The 16,010-nt window shown below is 43.3% G+C and overlaps 1 protein-coding gene across 1 annotated transcript in view; it reads right to left on the bottom strand.

Moving 5' to 3' along the window:
• The window catches only part of LOC145405068 (uncharacterized), a 457,223-nt gene that overhangs the window by 269,810 nt on the left and 171,403 nt on the right, over nucleotides 1-16,010 (bottom strand). The window contains exon 10 of the mRNA XM_080276570.1: nucleotides 10,254-10,390. Coding sequence (XP_080132696.1) covers nucleotides 10,254-10,390 — 137 coding nt within the window. The remainder of the gene's footprint in view (nucleotides 1-10,253; nucleotides 10,391-16,010) is intronic.

Below are 16,010 nucleotides of genomic sequence, written 5' to 3' on the forward strand. Positions count from 1 at the left end.
ACCACCTCTCACTGAGTGAGGATCTCTCTTATGCTCACCTACCCCGCATCGAGTTGCATCACCAACATTACGCAAGCCGCTATCGTAGTACATCGTAACTACTGTATGCCCCAGCAGTGCCATGAGTTGGGCAGTGATACTAACCATGTGTGGAGTGTGATTTTGGGATAATTTTGGCGTAATTAAGTGTGATCGTGTCTGGTAAGGGTGCTGCACATGGTGGGGCTAGTGGTGCTAGTGGTGGTGCTACTGGTGGTAGCAGCAACCCTGGTCGCGGTGGGAAGTGGCCTGCAAGTGTTGGTGCTGACGATGTTACCACGAAGTGACCTTGTGAAACTCTATTGACGTGAAGTTAGATAATCTTAAGCATCACAACAAGGCGAGGGCGCGTGTGCCATCGCTTCAGCTCTCCACCTGGCACAGTCGACTGTCTCGACGATCATCAAGAAGGAGGAGGCCATCAAGACTGCCACTAGAGAGGTTGCAACCTTCATCGCCTCCCGTATCACCCGCCAGAGAGACCCTGTAATGGAGGAGCTGCAGAGGATGCTCTGCACATGGGTGGAAGATCAGAGCAGGAGGAAGGCACCCATTAGTCAGACAATCATATGTACGAAGGTGAGGATGTCTGGTTAGGCTGCGAGTGTGGATGCAGTGGCGGCGGCAGTGTTCCCTGACAAGCTTAAGCAGATCATTGTGGAGGGTGGCTACAGTGCGATAATGGTCTTGAATTTTGATGAGACAGGGCTTTGGGGGGATGAGAATGTCCTCCAAGACATATCTTGCAATTGAGGAAAAGTCTGAGACGGGGTTCTAGGCCTTGATGGACTGGCTTACACTGCTGCTGGAGGGCAATGTTGAGGGTGACCTCAAACTAACCCGTACCATGCTGGGGGGGGGGGGGAATGATAGCCTTCTATGCTGGCTGATTTTGGATTTTTTTTCTGGCTAAATGGGCTTAAAACATCAATATAAGATCCCTGGCACTAATAAAAGTAATCACTATAGCCAGAAAGTTGGCTGAACTTAGTCGGATTGGTGTCACTCTACCTTTGATATCTTCAGGGTTACTGAGAGCAGAGTGGCTGTGAGCTTGTGAACTGATATTGGACTTTTTTTTCTGGCTAAATGGGCTTAATACATCAATATACGATCCCTGGCACACATAAAAGTAATCAGCAAAGCAAGAAAGTTGGTTGAACTGAGTCAGGTTGGTGCCACTCAATGTCTGAAATCTTCAAGGTTAGTGAGAGAGCTGAGTGGCTGTGAACCTGAGAACTGATTTTGGATTTTTTTTTTTTGTGGCTAAATGGGCTTAAAATATCAATATAAGATCCCTGGCACTAATGAAAGCAATCAGGCTGGTGCCACTCGACCACTGAAATCTTCAAATTTACGGAGAAAGCAGAGCAGCTGTGAGCCTGTGAAGACTGTCACCCGCCTCCCGTGCTCCTAAATCAGTGTTGTAAGCGTAGTGGAGAAATGTCTGAAGTTAGCAAGATATGTTACTACCTTCGATTTTACTTCGGTTGCTTACAATGGGTTCTCAATGCTGCAGGACGTTGCTCTATGTCACTGGCATTTTAGAGAGGGACGTAGATCTACATTGCTAGCGTGATATGGGTTAAAGCTGCTCCTAGCCTACCACTCCAAAAACCAGATGGCTCTGGGTGGCTATGTTAAGGAGAATTTGGGGGTAATTTGGAAAACAAACAAGGTCTGGCTGACGTCCAACATCTGTTCTTCCTATTTTCACTCTTGCCACTCTCGTGTCCTCAAGAACTATACGTCCAGAGAGAACTTAGCCAACAAATTTCTCGTGGTGGTGGACAACACGCCTAGCCACCCTACTACAATGAAGGAGTGGGCACATAACATAGAAGAGGTGTTCATGCCCCCCAATACAACGTCATTGTTGCAACCCATGGACCAGGGGTTTAAAAGATATTTAAGGCATACTACCTCTACTGCACTAGGCAACAGTTGGTTAGGACGTGTCACAGAGAACACAGCATGACAGTGCAGTCATTCTGGAAGAGATATAAAATATGCCATGCCATCAAAAACATCATGGCTGCATGGAGGGAAGCAAGCCAGCCCACCATTAACGGTGTGTGGCACAAGCTGTGGCTGGAGTGCATACACTCCCTCACCAGCTTCCCTCAGGGCATGCGAGCACCACCAGTAGAACAGGTGTGGCAGGACATTTGCAACTGTGGCATGAGGCAGACTTCGGGGAGGTCAACGAGGAGGATGTGGAGGAGGTCCTTGAAAGCTACAGGGAGGAGCTCCTCAATAGGGAAATTCAGTGGTTGCACTAGGAGGCACAAGAGGAGGAGGTCGTCCCTGGGGTACGAGCCCTCAGCATGAAAATCCTGATGAAGATGATGGCCAAGGTTGACAAGGCCATCGCACTTATGCACACTCACAACTCCCTCCCAGGACGAAGCAGGGACACATCTGATCGGCTGGAGGAGGGGATGAAGGTGTACCGAGTGATGCTGGAGGAAAAGAAGAGGGTGGGCAGGGAGACTACCATCACTGCCTTCTACAAACATTCCCCCACCAAGCCAGTGACCCGCAGAGGATCTCCCCAGCCCTCGACCAGCAGAGAAACACCGAGGGCCTTCTCCCACTGAGAACGTTGTGCTCGGCCCCTAGTGCTGGACCTCACCTCAAGCCGATCCCCATCTCTCGCGTCACCTGAGTCTCAACTGCAGCACTCTGCCACTCCATCGCCATCTTCCTCGTCCCAGCCTCAATCTCCAACATCACTCAGCCACTGCCTCTGTCTCCCTTGCCACCATGTGAGCCACCGCATCTGTCTCCCTCGCCATCCACGTCAATCATCTCAGTGGTCTCCCTCGCCACCTCACCATTCATTGCAGCTGTCTCCCTCGCCACCTCACCATTCATTGCAGCTGTCTCCCTTGCCACCTCACCATTCATTGCAGCTGTCTCCCTCGCCACCTCACCATTCATTGCAGCTGTCTCCCTCGCCACCTCACCATTCATTGCAGCTGTCTCCCTTGCCACCTCGCCATTCATTGCAGCTGTCTCCCTCGCCACCTCATCATTCATTGCAGCTGTCTCCCTTGCCACCTCACCATTCATTGCAGCTGTCTCCCTCGCCACCTCACCATTCATTGCAGCTGTCTCCCTCGCCACCTCATCTATCATCACATCGTACCCATTGCCATCCCCAGAGCCATCGCATTAGTCTCCCACTACCATCACCCCACCTCACCAGGCTTCCTCCCCCTCTGACCCTCCCCTACAGATAGGGTTTGAGGACTCTGAGGAGGATGAGTGCTAGGGAGCACCACATGTCCCCTAGCCTGGAGGGAGGATAACATGGATGACGACCAGGACCAGACAGGGACTTGCAAGAAGTATGTGATAAGAGGTGTCTGATATTTTCTGACCTACTTCTCATGATTTTCAGATTTAATCTGATAGTTTCTTAGAGAGTTATAACCAGGTTTTAAGCTTAGGTTTGCTTCTTTTACAGCTGTTAGGCCACTTAGATTGCCTATAAACTTGTTTTGGGGCTTATTTGGGTGGGTTTAGGATATGGTTGGGGGGGAATCCCAAGGCTCAAAAATCTATCTATCTATCTATCTATAGCCTGACGCCCTAATCCTGCAAAGGGTGGCCGCAGACAAAACGTCTCCAAGTCGCTCTGTCACCCACCATTTGACTACCCTCCCCCCAACTCACCCACCCCCTCCCTCATATACCTCTCAACTCCCTCCCTCCACCTCACCTACATACACCCTCTTAGTCAGTCTTTCATTCTCCATTCTCTTCACATGTCCAAACCACCTCAGAGTATTTCTCCTAATCTTCTCAACCACACCCACATCCACCCCACAGCGTTCCTTCACTTCTTCATTCGTCAACCTGTCCCTCCATGTCACTCCACATGCTCCTCTCAAGTAACTCATTTCCACTGCTCTCACTCTTGACTTGTTCCCCTCTTGCAAGGTCCATGCCTCGCTTCCATACGTCAGGGTAGGGATCACAATACTATCATGCAGTGACTTCTTAACTTCCATACTCACCTCCCTATTTCTCATCACTGCTTTCAGTGTACCAACGACCTTCCTTCCCTGCTGTACCCTTTCATGCACTTCATCCCCCAAAGTTCCATCCTTACTCATCACACTACCCAAGTACTTGAATGCACTCACATTCTCCATATCCTCACCATCCAACCTCACTGCACACTCTGTGACTTCATTCCTCTCAAACACCATAAGTTTACTTTTGTTTACATTAACTTTCAGATTCCTCCTCCTACACACTGTCCCAAATTCATTCACCAAACCTTGCAACTCCCATTCATCTTCACTCAAAAGTACTGTATCATCAGCAAACAGCAACACCAGAAGCTTCCAAATCTCACCCTCATTCATTAGAGCCACCCCCACATCCACTGCCCTACCTTGCACCTCCTTTACAACCCCATCCATGTATATATTAAACAGCCATGGAGACATCACACAACCCTGTTTCAGTCCCACATTGATATCAAAGAACTCACTCAGCTCACCATCCACTCGCACCGTAACCCTAGCTCCCTCGTACATACTCTTCACAGCACTTAACAATTTCCCCTCCACTCCATATATTCTTAATACCTTCCACATACCTTGCCTATCTATTCTGTCATAAGCTTTCTCCAAGTCCATGAAGGCAGCATACACTTTCCTTCCCTTCTCTAGATACTTCTCCACTAAACATCTTAGAACAAATATCTGATCTACACACCCTTTTCCCTTCCTAAATCCCCCTTGTTCTTCTCCAACTAGCTCCTCTGTCATATGCCTAACCCTATCAATGAGTATTCTACCATATATTTTACCAGTCACACTAAGTAGGCAAATACCCCTATGGTTACCACATACTTCTCTCTCTCCTTTTCCTTTGTATAAAGGAACAATTATACCTGATTTCCAGTCCTCTGGAACCCTTCCCTCTTCCCAAGCCAATCTACACAACTTCCATATCCACTCCACAACAATCTCACCCCCATACCTAAGCATTTCACCACACACTCCATCAATTCCTGGGGTCTTTCCCAACTTAATATTCTTCATCGCTTCCACTACTTCCGCCCTACTGATCTCTTCCTCCCTCCTCTCATCTCTTCTTCTCCCAGCCATTCCCCAACCACTTATACTTGAACTGCTCTCACTCTCCACATTCAACAAATCCTCAAAGTGCTCCTTCCATCTCCTCAGTTTCTCTCTCTTCTCCACCAACAATCTATTATTCCTATCTTTCACTCCCCTACTATTTCCCCTTTCACACTGCCTTACTTTCTTTACCTCCTTCCAAAACAATTTCTTACTCTCCCTCCATTTCACACTCAGATTCCTCCCAAACTCCTCATCCACTTTCTTTTTACTCTCCTTCACCAGTCTCTCAAAAATGCATCCCTATATTTTACATGTAAAATCAGCCCTGTTATGCAATACCCCGCCTAGCAATGGGGTTTTTCTTAACACATCCCATCATTAAACCGAGGTTGACCTGTATATAATACCATCAAAGTTATGCATTTATCCTAAATTTTAGGTCAATACATGCAAATGATTCTGAAATAAGACCTTTAAAAAATTTCTTTTTCTTTCTTTCCTGTTTCTTTTTTTCTTTACTTTTTTAATGCATTTTTGTCAAAGTTTGGAGAAGTACATCTCACTTTCTGTTATTGCTACAGGGTTCATATCCTTTGCTTAAAACTAACTTTTACAGAATTTTTCATATCCGTTGTCAAAAGAGGCCTATCTCTTTTCATTTATCTTCCATAAAGCTCCAAAAATGGATAAGTGGCCATTTTTTTAGAAAACGTCCAACCACTTCCAGGCCCCACTGCAGGATAGTGGTTCATGCCTCAGAGTTCTGATTTCTTGCATTCTCTCTCATGATGCATGTTCACTTGACCATGATGCCAAAAGCATGTACTGTAATTCACAAAACTGAAGTTATAAGATGCTGTCAAAATAACAACTTATAAGATGCTGTCAAAATAACAACTTACTTTTTTTTTAACAAAAATGTGTTTTATTCAAACAACAAAAATCTCATGACAGTTGAAGGGAACCTTTATTTTTTTTATCATGTACAGCTACCACAAACTGATGTAGGACCTCCGCCCACAAGGTATTAAAAAATGCAGAAATCATAGTATATCACAATGTTTGTTCATGAAATGCCATTCATTAATATGAAATCATGTTTCCCTCGTTTTTCAGGACCAGTTGGAAGCGTTTTGGCATGGAATCACTTAGATCTCTAAAGTAATCTAAGGACATTTCTTTGCACCAAACATCTGTCAGTTCAGTCTCGAGGTTGTCCAGAGTGGATGTCTTCTTCTCTGCCATGACTTTCTTCATCTCTGCCCAGCAGTTTTCTATCAGATTTAGATCCAGACTGTTCCCGAGCCAGTCAAGGACCTCAATCCGATTATCCTGAAGCCATTTTGTCACCTTTCTTGACTTGTGACATGGAGCTGAATTATGCATGAAAAAGTAACATCCATGAATAGCAAAAAAATTTAACAAATGATCTTTCAGAACTTGAATGTACCAGCCACCATTCATCATCAGGTTCTTAGGAAGAAAGTAGAGGCCTCCCCTTCCCATTTCATCTGAGAAACACCCCCATGCCATTACTGATTGTGGGTGCTTAACAGTTGGCACTGTGTAAGCAGGGTCATATCAACTATGGGAGGCAGGGCGACGAACCTTGGCAAAATGCACCTGGAACACTTGATATGTGCTTTCATTGGAAAACATAACTTTTCTCCACTTATCTGATGTCCAGTGTAAATACTTCTTGGCAAACTGAGAGCACTGCTTCTTCATACAGTCAGTAAGAAGCAGTTTCTTGGCTGCAGTGTGGCTTGACAAACCCAGCTCCTTCTGCATGCAGTGTTGGGTAGTTCTAATTGAGACGTCTTGTATTAGCTGGGGATGCATTCTCTTCAATTTGCTGTTGTCAGTCGAGGATTCTTGATTACTTCCCTCTTCAGAAGCATATCTGTACCTCTGGAAGTCATCCTCTTCTTTCCACAGCATGCTTTTGCTCTGGTACGACATCAGGTGGCAGGCCACGCGCTGCAGCAATAATCTTCATGATGGTCAAGTTTGTGCATCCAGTATGTTCACAAATCGTGCTGATAGGGACATTATCCTGCCTCCATGCAAAGATACGGACCCTCTCATCCCTTGGGTAGTACTTTCCAGGCATGACAACTCAACTCTAGGAAAATAACAGGGCAAACAGTAAAGCATACGAAAAAAAGGGTGCAAGTTCGGAGCAATAGGAACATATGCTCCCACTTTCGCTTCGGGGCTAGCACTGACGTGCTAAGTGTTTCACCACCTCCCACCAAAACCAGAGGAGTTGCCAATTACTTTTTGCCAAAAAAATTCACTTGGTAGTGGTGGAAACACAAAGACAGAAAACTCTCCCACAGCAATTCTGTGTGTAGGTCCTAAGTCAATTTGCAATGGGTGTATTTATATACATTTCAAGATTGTTTATGCAAAATTTCATTAACCCGTACCATCCCAGGCATTTTTGCAATTTTATACACACCCAATACCAGTCCAAAAATGGAAAAAAAATTTATTGTATAAAACAATCCAAAAGGACATATAATTCAAGGAAAAACAAAAAAAAGTACTCCTTATAGGAGAAATAAGAGTGGGATGGTCATCTATCATGTTTTTAGTCCAGTTTCCCATGCCGCAAGCGATGTTTTCCCACCCAGATGGGAGGGATGAGAGAGAACCGGCGAGGAGAATGGGGGACTCCCCGTTGTCAATATCCTCCTCCTCTGGGTCATATTCCTCCCCAGAAGAGTCAACCAGGTCTTCCTTGTCTGAAAAATCACTAAATGAAGGGACAGAAGGGTCAATATGACCATTTCAACAGCCTCCTCCAGCCCAATGAGGCGGAAAAATGGAGTGATTTTCATGACATCCTGCCGCTATGATGGACAGTGGCACACTGATGTTACCCACCCAAGCAGAACCAAACCCTGTGCTACAAGTGCTTGGGCACAGTGTTGCTCATACGTTAAGCTACTCTTTAGCAAAAAATTAGCTAAATTGAAGCAGTTTCAGAAGAGCTACAGTACTTGAATTTAGCTGTCGGCATCATCACGTCGGCGGGATTAATCGAGATGTTTTGTACTGTCGGCATCATGCCGACGGCGGGAGTGTAAGGGTTAAGAGCATCAAAATGTTTCTACTTTTTAAGATAATGATAAAAAAAGACAAATTTTATGATAAAATGCATACAGAAAAACATGGATAAATACAATATGTTCTCTCAAAAGTACATACCTGATCATGTGTGTCTGTCTTATCATTTATCATAATACCAAATTTTGGATGACAGGCAATGTTTGTTATTTTGACCTAAAATGTGAGACACAGTCTCTAAGCCACAAAAGATAACCAAATTCTTATTCCAAAAGATTTGTTTAATTGGACTGATCCCAACATTACTGACATATATTTTTTTCTATTTAGCTTAAATTTCAAGTAAACAGCATACTGACAGACTTGGTTTACAAGAATATTTTCATAAAGGTAAAACACTGGCTGCCATTAGGTCCCACCACTGCTTTATACCCGCATCAACAAATTACAATATATGAAGATGAAATGAACATCATTTAATACTGCTTACACCTCTGTTTGTGTAGGACAGTCAAATGAAGCTGACAGCAAGTGGCAAGACTGCCAGCCTGCTAGGTACGTTGCCTGTATGTATGATTCCAACTGGTATGTTGAAAATATAAAAGATTGCTCAGATGAACATTCTGATGTGTTGGCAACTTTCATGAAAAGGTTGCTCAATGATATACTCACCTGCCCTCCAATATCAAAGAAAGATGAGTGCTGGGTGCCCCTACAACATATTATATGTCTGGTTGATGCACCTAATGCCCAAGGAAGGGGTGTTCATCATTACACATTCAATCAGGGTGATCAAAATAAGGTTTTGTCTCTCCTCCCACAAGTTTTGTAAGAGTTAAACTGTATAAAATGTACTGTTATAAAAATTACTGCATTTAGTGGAAACATGGTGTAAAAAGTGTATTACCATGGGACTGTACGATGTCTCATCCAAATAGTTTTCTGTCCATGTAAATTTATAAATATGTCATGTACTCAGAAAAGTCTTCTACTTTTAATACTGTATGTTGTGTATGTATATGTTCTTAATTACATCATTTCATATTCAGTGATAAAACCAAATGTATTTCTGTGTTTAACATGTATCCAATACACACCAAAAACAATAAATATCTACAAGCAAGTCAAGTATATGTGTGCTTTTGAGAGAATATGTATTTACCTATATTTTTCTATATTCGTTTGATCATAAAATTGGTCACTACTTGTCATTATCTTAAAATCAGATGCATTTTGATACTTGGAATGAAACTTTGCATAACCAATCTTCAAATGTATATTAATACATGATAAAAATATAAATGTTCCAAGTAACTGTCATAGTGAAATTCTTGTTGTCTGAATAAGGCATATTCTTGTTTGGGGGGAAAAAAAAAAAAAAAAGACAGCATCTTACGGCTACAATTTTGTGAATTAAAAGCTTTTGGCAGCATGGGCAAGTGAACCTACACCATGAAAGACAATACAAAAAATTAAAATTCTTAGGTATGAACCACCATCCTGCAGTGGGACTTAGAAGTAGTTGCATATTTTGTAAAAATTGGTCTTTTATCCACTTTTGGAGCTTTATGGAAGATCAGTGAAAAGAGGCAGGCCTCTTTTGACAACAGAAATGAAAAATTCAGCAAGAGTTAGCCTTAGACAAAGCATATAAATCCTGTAGCAATAATAGACTGTGAGAAATACTTCTCCAAGCTTTGACAAAAATGCATTTTTCAAAAAAAAAAAAAAAAAAATGCTGAGAGTCTTAATGGTCTTACCTTGGAAACTAGTGCGTGTATTGACCTAAAGTTTGGGATATATGCATGTGATTTTTTTTCAAAGTTTTCTTACATGGTGACCTGGGGCACTTTTCAAATTCCAGGTGATTTGGCATGGAATGACCCAGTAATGATGATGATGATGATGATTTCCATGAAATTAAATGTTTGGCTGATAAAAAATCCAAGTACAGTACAAAAGCTTCCAATGCATCAATATAAAGGAAAATAGAACATAATGATGTGCAATGAGCAGGATCAATTATGTACAAACCTTGGAGCAAGTAGAGTTGGAAGGAATGCTGTGCGGAAGTGAGTCTCACGGAAGACTGAAGCCTCAAGCACCTGGCCGGATATCTTACCAGTCTGCTCGAAATGTCGAATTGCTGTCTCTACCTCCTCACACACTGCCTGCACAATAAACATGCAGTCATTAACACTTTCCATCCCATGACTTCTTTTTCAATTTAATCAGGCTACCACTGTTTGCTTTGTGTTTGCTTATAAAGGTTCTAACATGCTTGCTTGCACTGGCCTTGGTCCTTTCCTGGTGGCTCTCCATGCTCCTCGATTTCTGGTATCTCTCCATTTAATCCCTTATCCCTGATGCCACACTCTATGACCTCTTCCCTTCTTCTTTGGTCTGTCTCTTGCAATTCTACTCTCAACATTCACACTTCCCACCCTCCACAACCAGCTGCCACCCTCCAACCTCTCCACATGACCAAAACATCTCAATCTACCCCTTCTCATTACAACACTAATACATTCAAGTCCCATCCTTCCTTTCAACTCTTCATTTGCAATCCTAACCCCTCCAGCCCTATCATTCAAGGATGCACTATGCATTAATCCAATCATTCTCATCTCTGTATAAATTGAGCTTACAAATTTCCTCCTCCTTCACTATCCAAGTCTCACTACCATACAGCATTACACTCCTAACACATGCTGCATACATGAACCCCCTTAGCATGGAGGAAGAGCCCTCTCAATGTCTGGAGGGCCAACAACTCCCTAAACTTTGTCAAACCACTTACCCTTGCTAATGGGCTAGCTCCAATCCCACCTCCAGCCCATGTCATGTCTTCCAAATATCAAAACTCTTTCACACACTCAAGAGACTCTCTTGCATGATTAATCCAATCCCACCTCTCTGCTTTGTGTACTATCCTTTACATACTGCACACTCAAAATCAGCATTATTTTCCAGCCTACCTCTAATGCCACTAAACCTCTGATGCCCGAACTTATCGCAAACACTGTACAAGTAAAGTTACTTCACACCCTTGTGGCAAACTGCACATGGCCATACTCCTGTCTTGACAGCACAACCATTTCCTCTAGATATCATAACTTTTGTTTTATCCATTTTTACTCTTACATCCTTACATCCCATTCCATCTCTCCACTTCCTAAATCTTTCTTTCACTACCCTCTCTTTCTCCGCAACCAACACCAAGTCATCAACATACAACTCTTCCCACTGGGGTCCAGTTCTGAAGCCATGCATGAGAGCTCCAAGCACCATGACAAGTAATATGGGGCTTAAAAGTGACCCCTGATGCACACAATCATTTACAGAAAACTCATCATTCAAACCTCAATTCACTCTCACCTGAGTGCAATTACCAGCCTCGTAAATTTACATAACACTCTAACTAATCACTCCTAAATCTAGCTTTTTTGTTGCCCACTTCTCCATCCCCCTGGGCACTGTCAAAAGTCTTCTCCAAATCAACAAAAACAAAGTACAACTCTCTCTTTCTTCCTAAATATTTTCCTGACACTGACGATTTAATTCAGCTCAACAAAGTTCTCTATTAGTGAAGGGCTTAATAAAGGGAATATTGAACATCTCCCATTCATAAAGTCGCGTAATTTCAAGGTTCAATAAAATCATCAGGTGGTTGGGGGGGGGGGGAACAGTATAAAGCCATCATCACAGTGAAGGGATTAGTAGCACTGCCCTTTTGATCCAGTACAGTACTTCTAATTCTGACCATTATTTCAAATTAAGATATTCCAGTTTGGATAGGCAGTACAGCACACCCCCTTTATCTGATGGGATTCTGTTCTGGAAAGTAGACTAGAAAAGAATTCATTTGGTACCAGGATAATTATAACATGAGTTTAATGGGGTTGTTTGAGGCCAAAGGGGGGGGGAAGAGAGAGAGAGAGAGAGAATGTGTGTGTGTGTGTGTGTGTGTGTGTGTGTGTGTGTGTGTGTGTGTGTGTGTGTGTGTGTGTGTGTGTGTGTGTGTGTGTGTGCACTGGTTCTTAGACCTCCTCCAATGCCTTAACTAACTACTGTCCTTCTCTGTATCAACTATGAGGAAGAGCAGAAGTAAGACAATAAAGTCCCGCAACAAGTGTAACGAACCTTAAGTGGTGCTGGTTCCTAGTCAAGTCACCATCATGGGTTCCCCCCCAAGACTGGGGGACAGGTGGTGCCCCTGGGCACTCACCTGTTGTTCTCAAGAACACTCACGTCAGATGAAGGAGAGTGAGGCAGCAACCTGAGCACCATGCTTTCCACTACAGGAAGCGCTCTGACCAGATATTATCACATACTCAACACTCACTTGTTTGTCCTCGAGAACACACATCAGGTGATGGAGTGCTAGGCAGAGCCCTCAGCACCATTTTTCCTTTAGGGGAAGCACCTCAATCAGACATTATCACAGACTTTCAGTTATTATTATTAAAAAAAAAGAAAAAGAAAAAAATCCACTTAAAAGCAAACAAAGAGATGCCTTGCAAAACACCAGCTGCACACAAAGGACTGTGAGAGGTTTGCGATGTTATGCAGGGGAGTGAAGCAATGTTCATGCATCGCGATGAATGAAAGACATGCAGTCACTACTGTAGGACATGTGAGTGAGAGGAAAGCCAGCAAAGGATGGAGCAGCCCAACTGTTCAAAGGAATGGTAGAGTTACAGAGCTTGTGAAGAACTGCTGGAACAGGTTTCTGCACCTGTACACACTGGCAGTCTACTTGGTTCCAACAGGTGATTGTCGGCTTGTGTGTTGGGCTTTTCATCTGCCACCTTCATTGTTATACCAGGAGTGATGCACTGATTACAGGGAGATGGTACTCATTTATTTCCTGGGTTGTGGAGTCAGTACCCAAAATACCTGACTCCGACTCTGTCTCCGACTCCTTGATTTCTTGTGTGTCCGACTCCGACTCTAACTCTGACCCCTTAACCCTCCGCTGGTACGGTGGGGTATGTCATACCCACAGTGACATTTCCATGCATATATCTTTTGTCTGGTGGCAGTGGTACTTCCACCCGCCCATGTTATTTCTTGTTATCCTACACCGAGTTGATCCATGAGTACTCTCAGTTTCCTGCTGATCACAGTCGGGAGTGGACAGCAGGTAAATGCATCTGGGTATATACCCAAAAGTTCCAGCAATTTGGGGACAATGCCATGTCCCAAAGCAGAACAATCAAAAACGTGAAAATTTTGATAACTACCTATTTTTCTTATTGAACAGGTCATTTCAAAGTGTTTTGTCACACCAACCCTGAAAACAGGTGCATGTAGGTGTGGGGTGATTACTAGGCTGTGGGGAGTAGGCCTATAGGTACAGGGGTTGGACATAACCAACTTTTCACATGAAAAGAAAGCACTTCAGTGTGTTCTGTAACATCTACCATGAAAACAGGTGTGTATGTAGGTGTGGGAAGATAACTAATGTGGGCAGTAAACCTACAAGGCCTTGGTGGTACTTAGGGAGAAAAATTTTGGCAACAACCAAATTCTCTCTTCAAAGCCCTCCACTTCAATGGGATTTGCCATACCAACCATAAAAACAGGTGTGTATGTAGGTGTGGGGAGATAAAACAGGTATGGGAGTAGCCCTACAAGGCCTCATAGTCATTCAAAAACTAACACAGACATATATGAAAGTTTATAACCACCAAGGACATCAAAATAAAGTTGAATAATGCTACAGATGCATTTTTCTGGTACAAGCGGTTCAATGAAGGATGAATGTCCATCGAAGACTATGACCGTATGACCATTCTGGACAATTGTCAACAGGAACAGCACCAAAAAACATCAGAAATGTTCGTCAGGCTATCCCTGCAGATCGCAGAAGAACCATCCATGATGTCTGTACTATCGTAAGCCATGTACGGCAGCGTACAACACATTTTGTCGGACGTGTTGGACATGAGAGACACATCGCTGCAAAATCTGTGCCAAGACTGCTGAGAGCCGAGCAGAAGGCACATCGTGTTGCAGTTTGCAGGGAGCTCAAGAATCAGGTCAGAAATGATGCCACCTTCATCTCCAAGGCCATAACTGGTAGCAGTAGTAGCAGTAGTTGTTCCCTAGGCAGTCTGACCGAACAGCCCCGAGTCCTAAGGAAGGCCAAGGCCAAGACCGGGCTTTCCCACAGAGCTCTCAAGGAGTGTATGTTGTGCAGTTGGTGTAGGTGATTGTGTGCATTGCAGTCTTCATAACTGGTGATGAATCATGGGTCTATGGTTATGACCCGGAGACAAAGCAGCAGTCATCGCAATGGAAGTCTCCCAATTCAGTGAGGCCGAAAAAAGCGTGTCAAGTTTGCAGCAATGTCAAGTTGATGTTGATCATTTTCTTCAACATCCAAGGGATTATTCACAAGGAATTCATCCCACCCAGTCAATCTGTCAGTGGAAAGTTTTACTGTCAAATTTTGCAGCGTCTGAGGATGAACGTCCACTGCAAATGTCCAGAGCAGTGGAAGAACAACGACTGGTGCCTGCACCATGACAACGCCCCCGCCCACACATCAATTGTTGTCCGGCAGTTCCCGGTTTCCACTAACACGGTAGTCATTCCCCACCCACCCTATTCACCTGACCTTGCCCCCTGCGAATTTATCTTGTTTCCCAAGCTGAAATTACGACTGAAAGGGCATCGATTTGACTCAATTGAGGAAATCCAGACAGAATCGCAGGAGGTGCTCAAGATCATCACGCCCGAAGCCTTCCAAGGATGCACAGACTCATGGAAAAAACGTTGGAACCTATACATGCCCAAGGGAACTACTTCGAAGGCGACAGTGAGAACTAGGAGGGAAGGTAACTTTTTTCCTACAATATTCAAATTGCTGGAACTTTTAGGTAGCACCTCGTAAGAACCGTTACATGGTTATTTATGAATTAATATATTTTCTTTATGCAAATTACATTGAATATGTTGATCTGTGAACAAAATACATTGGAAAGTGTTGCTGTGTCAATGAAAGTATGTCAGATTGCGATAAAATACACGAGAGTATGTTAGTCTGTGAATTCAGTACATCAAAAGTATACGTATGAAATAAATTTCATAATTTCTTGTGAAAATAATTTGATTTTCTTGTCCAAGTAGCATAATAAAATGGTTATCTCTTTTAAATAAATTGTGCAAAACAACAAGTTGTTAAAAACAGGTGAGAATAATACAAAGAAGAGCTTGGGATATATCATACTCCACCGCACTAACGACAATAAATTTTCAGCCGCACCAACGGAGGGTTAAACTTTCTCTACAAGAAATCTGCCATGACGGGTCTTCTCTGATTTGCACATGCTCAAAATTCCCACCTCACAGCTTAAAGGCACTGGCAGACGCTTCCATGTCACTTTACACTATAATCATTTCATTCCTAGTAATTTCATATTAAAGACACCTCTAGATTCTTGAATCAAGAAATTATCCAGACGCATTCATTCAGTGGGAAATCTGCTGATCATGGTGTCTGTTTACATTTTGTTCTTTTTGTTTTGTCTACAGATGGTAGCAGGTATGTTTATGTTCAACATTAATGAAGAGCAGGAGAACATCAAACAAGTCCTAAATAAAATGTGGAAAATAAGAGAAAGCAAAAAAGAACTGCAGCAGCAACAAGAAAAAAACTGGAGTCGAAAGGCAATAGCTCCACATTAAATCTACATCATGTTTAAAATTTATTTACTGGTGGTCAGAGTCGGAGTCAGAGACGGGACTTTTTACCGACTCCGACTCTGACTCCAGCATCACCAT

The sequence above is a fragment of the Coenobita brevimanus genome, chromosome 65 (assembly GCF_032717465.1).
Source record: "Coenobita brevimanus isolate Jiangsu-jjx chromosome 65, ASM3271746v2, whole genome shotgun sequence".
In the NCBI taxonomy this organism is placed as follows: Eukaryota; Metazoa; Arthropoda; class Malacostraca; order Decapoda; family Coenobitidae; genus Coenobita; species Coenobita brevimanus.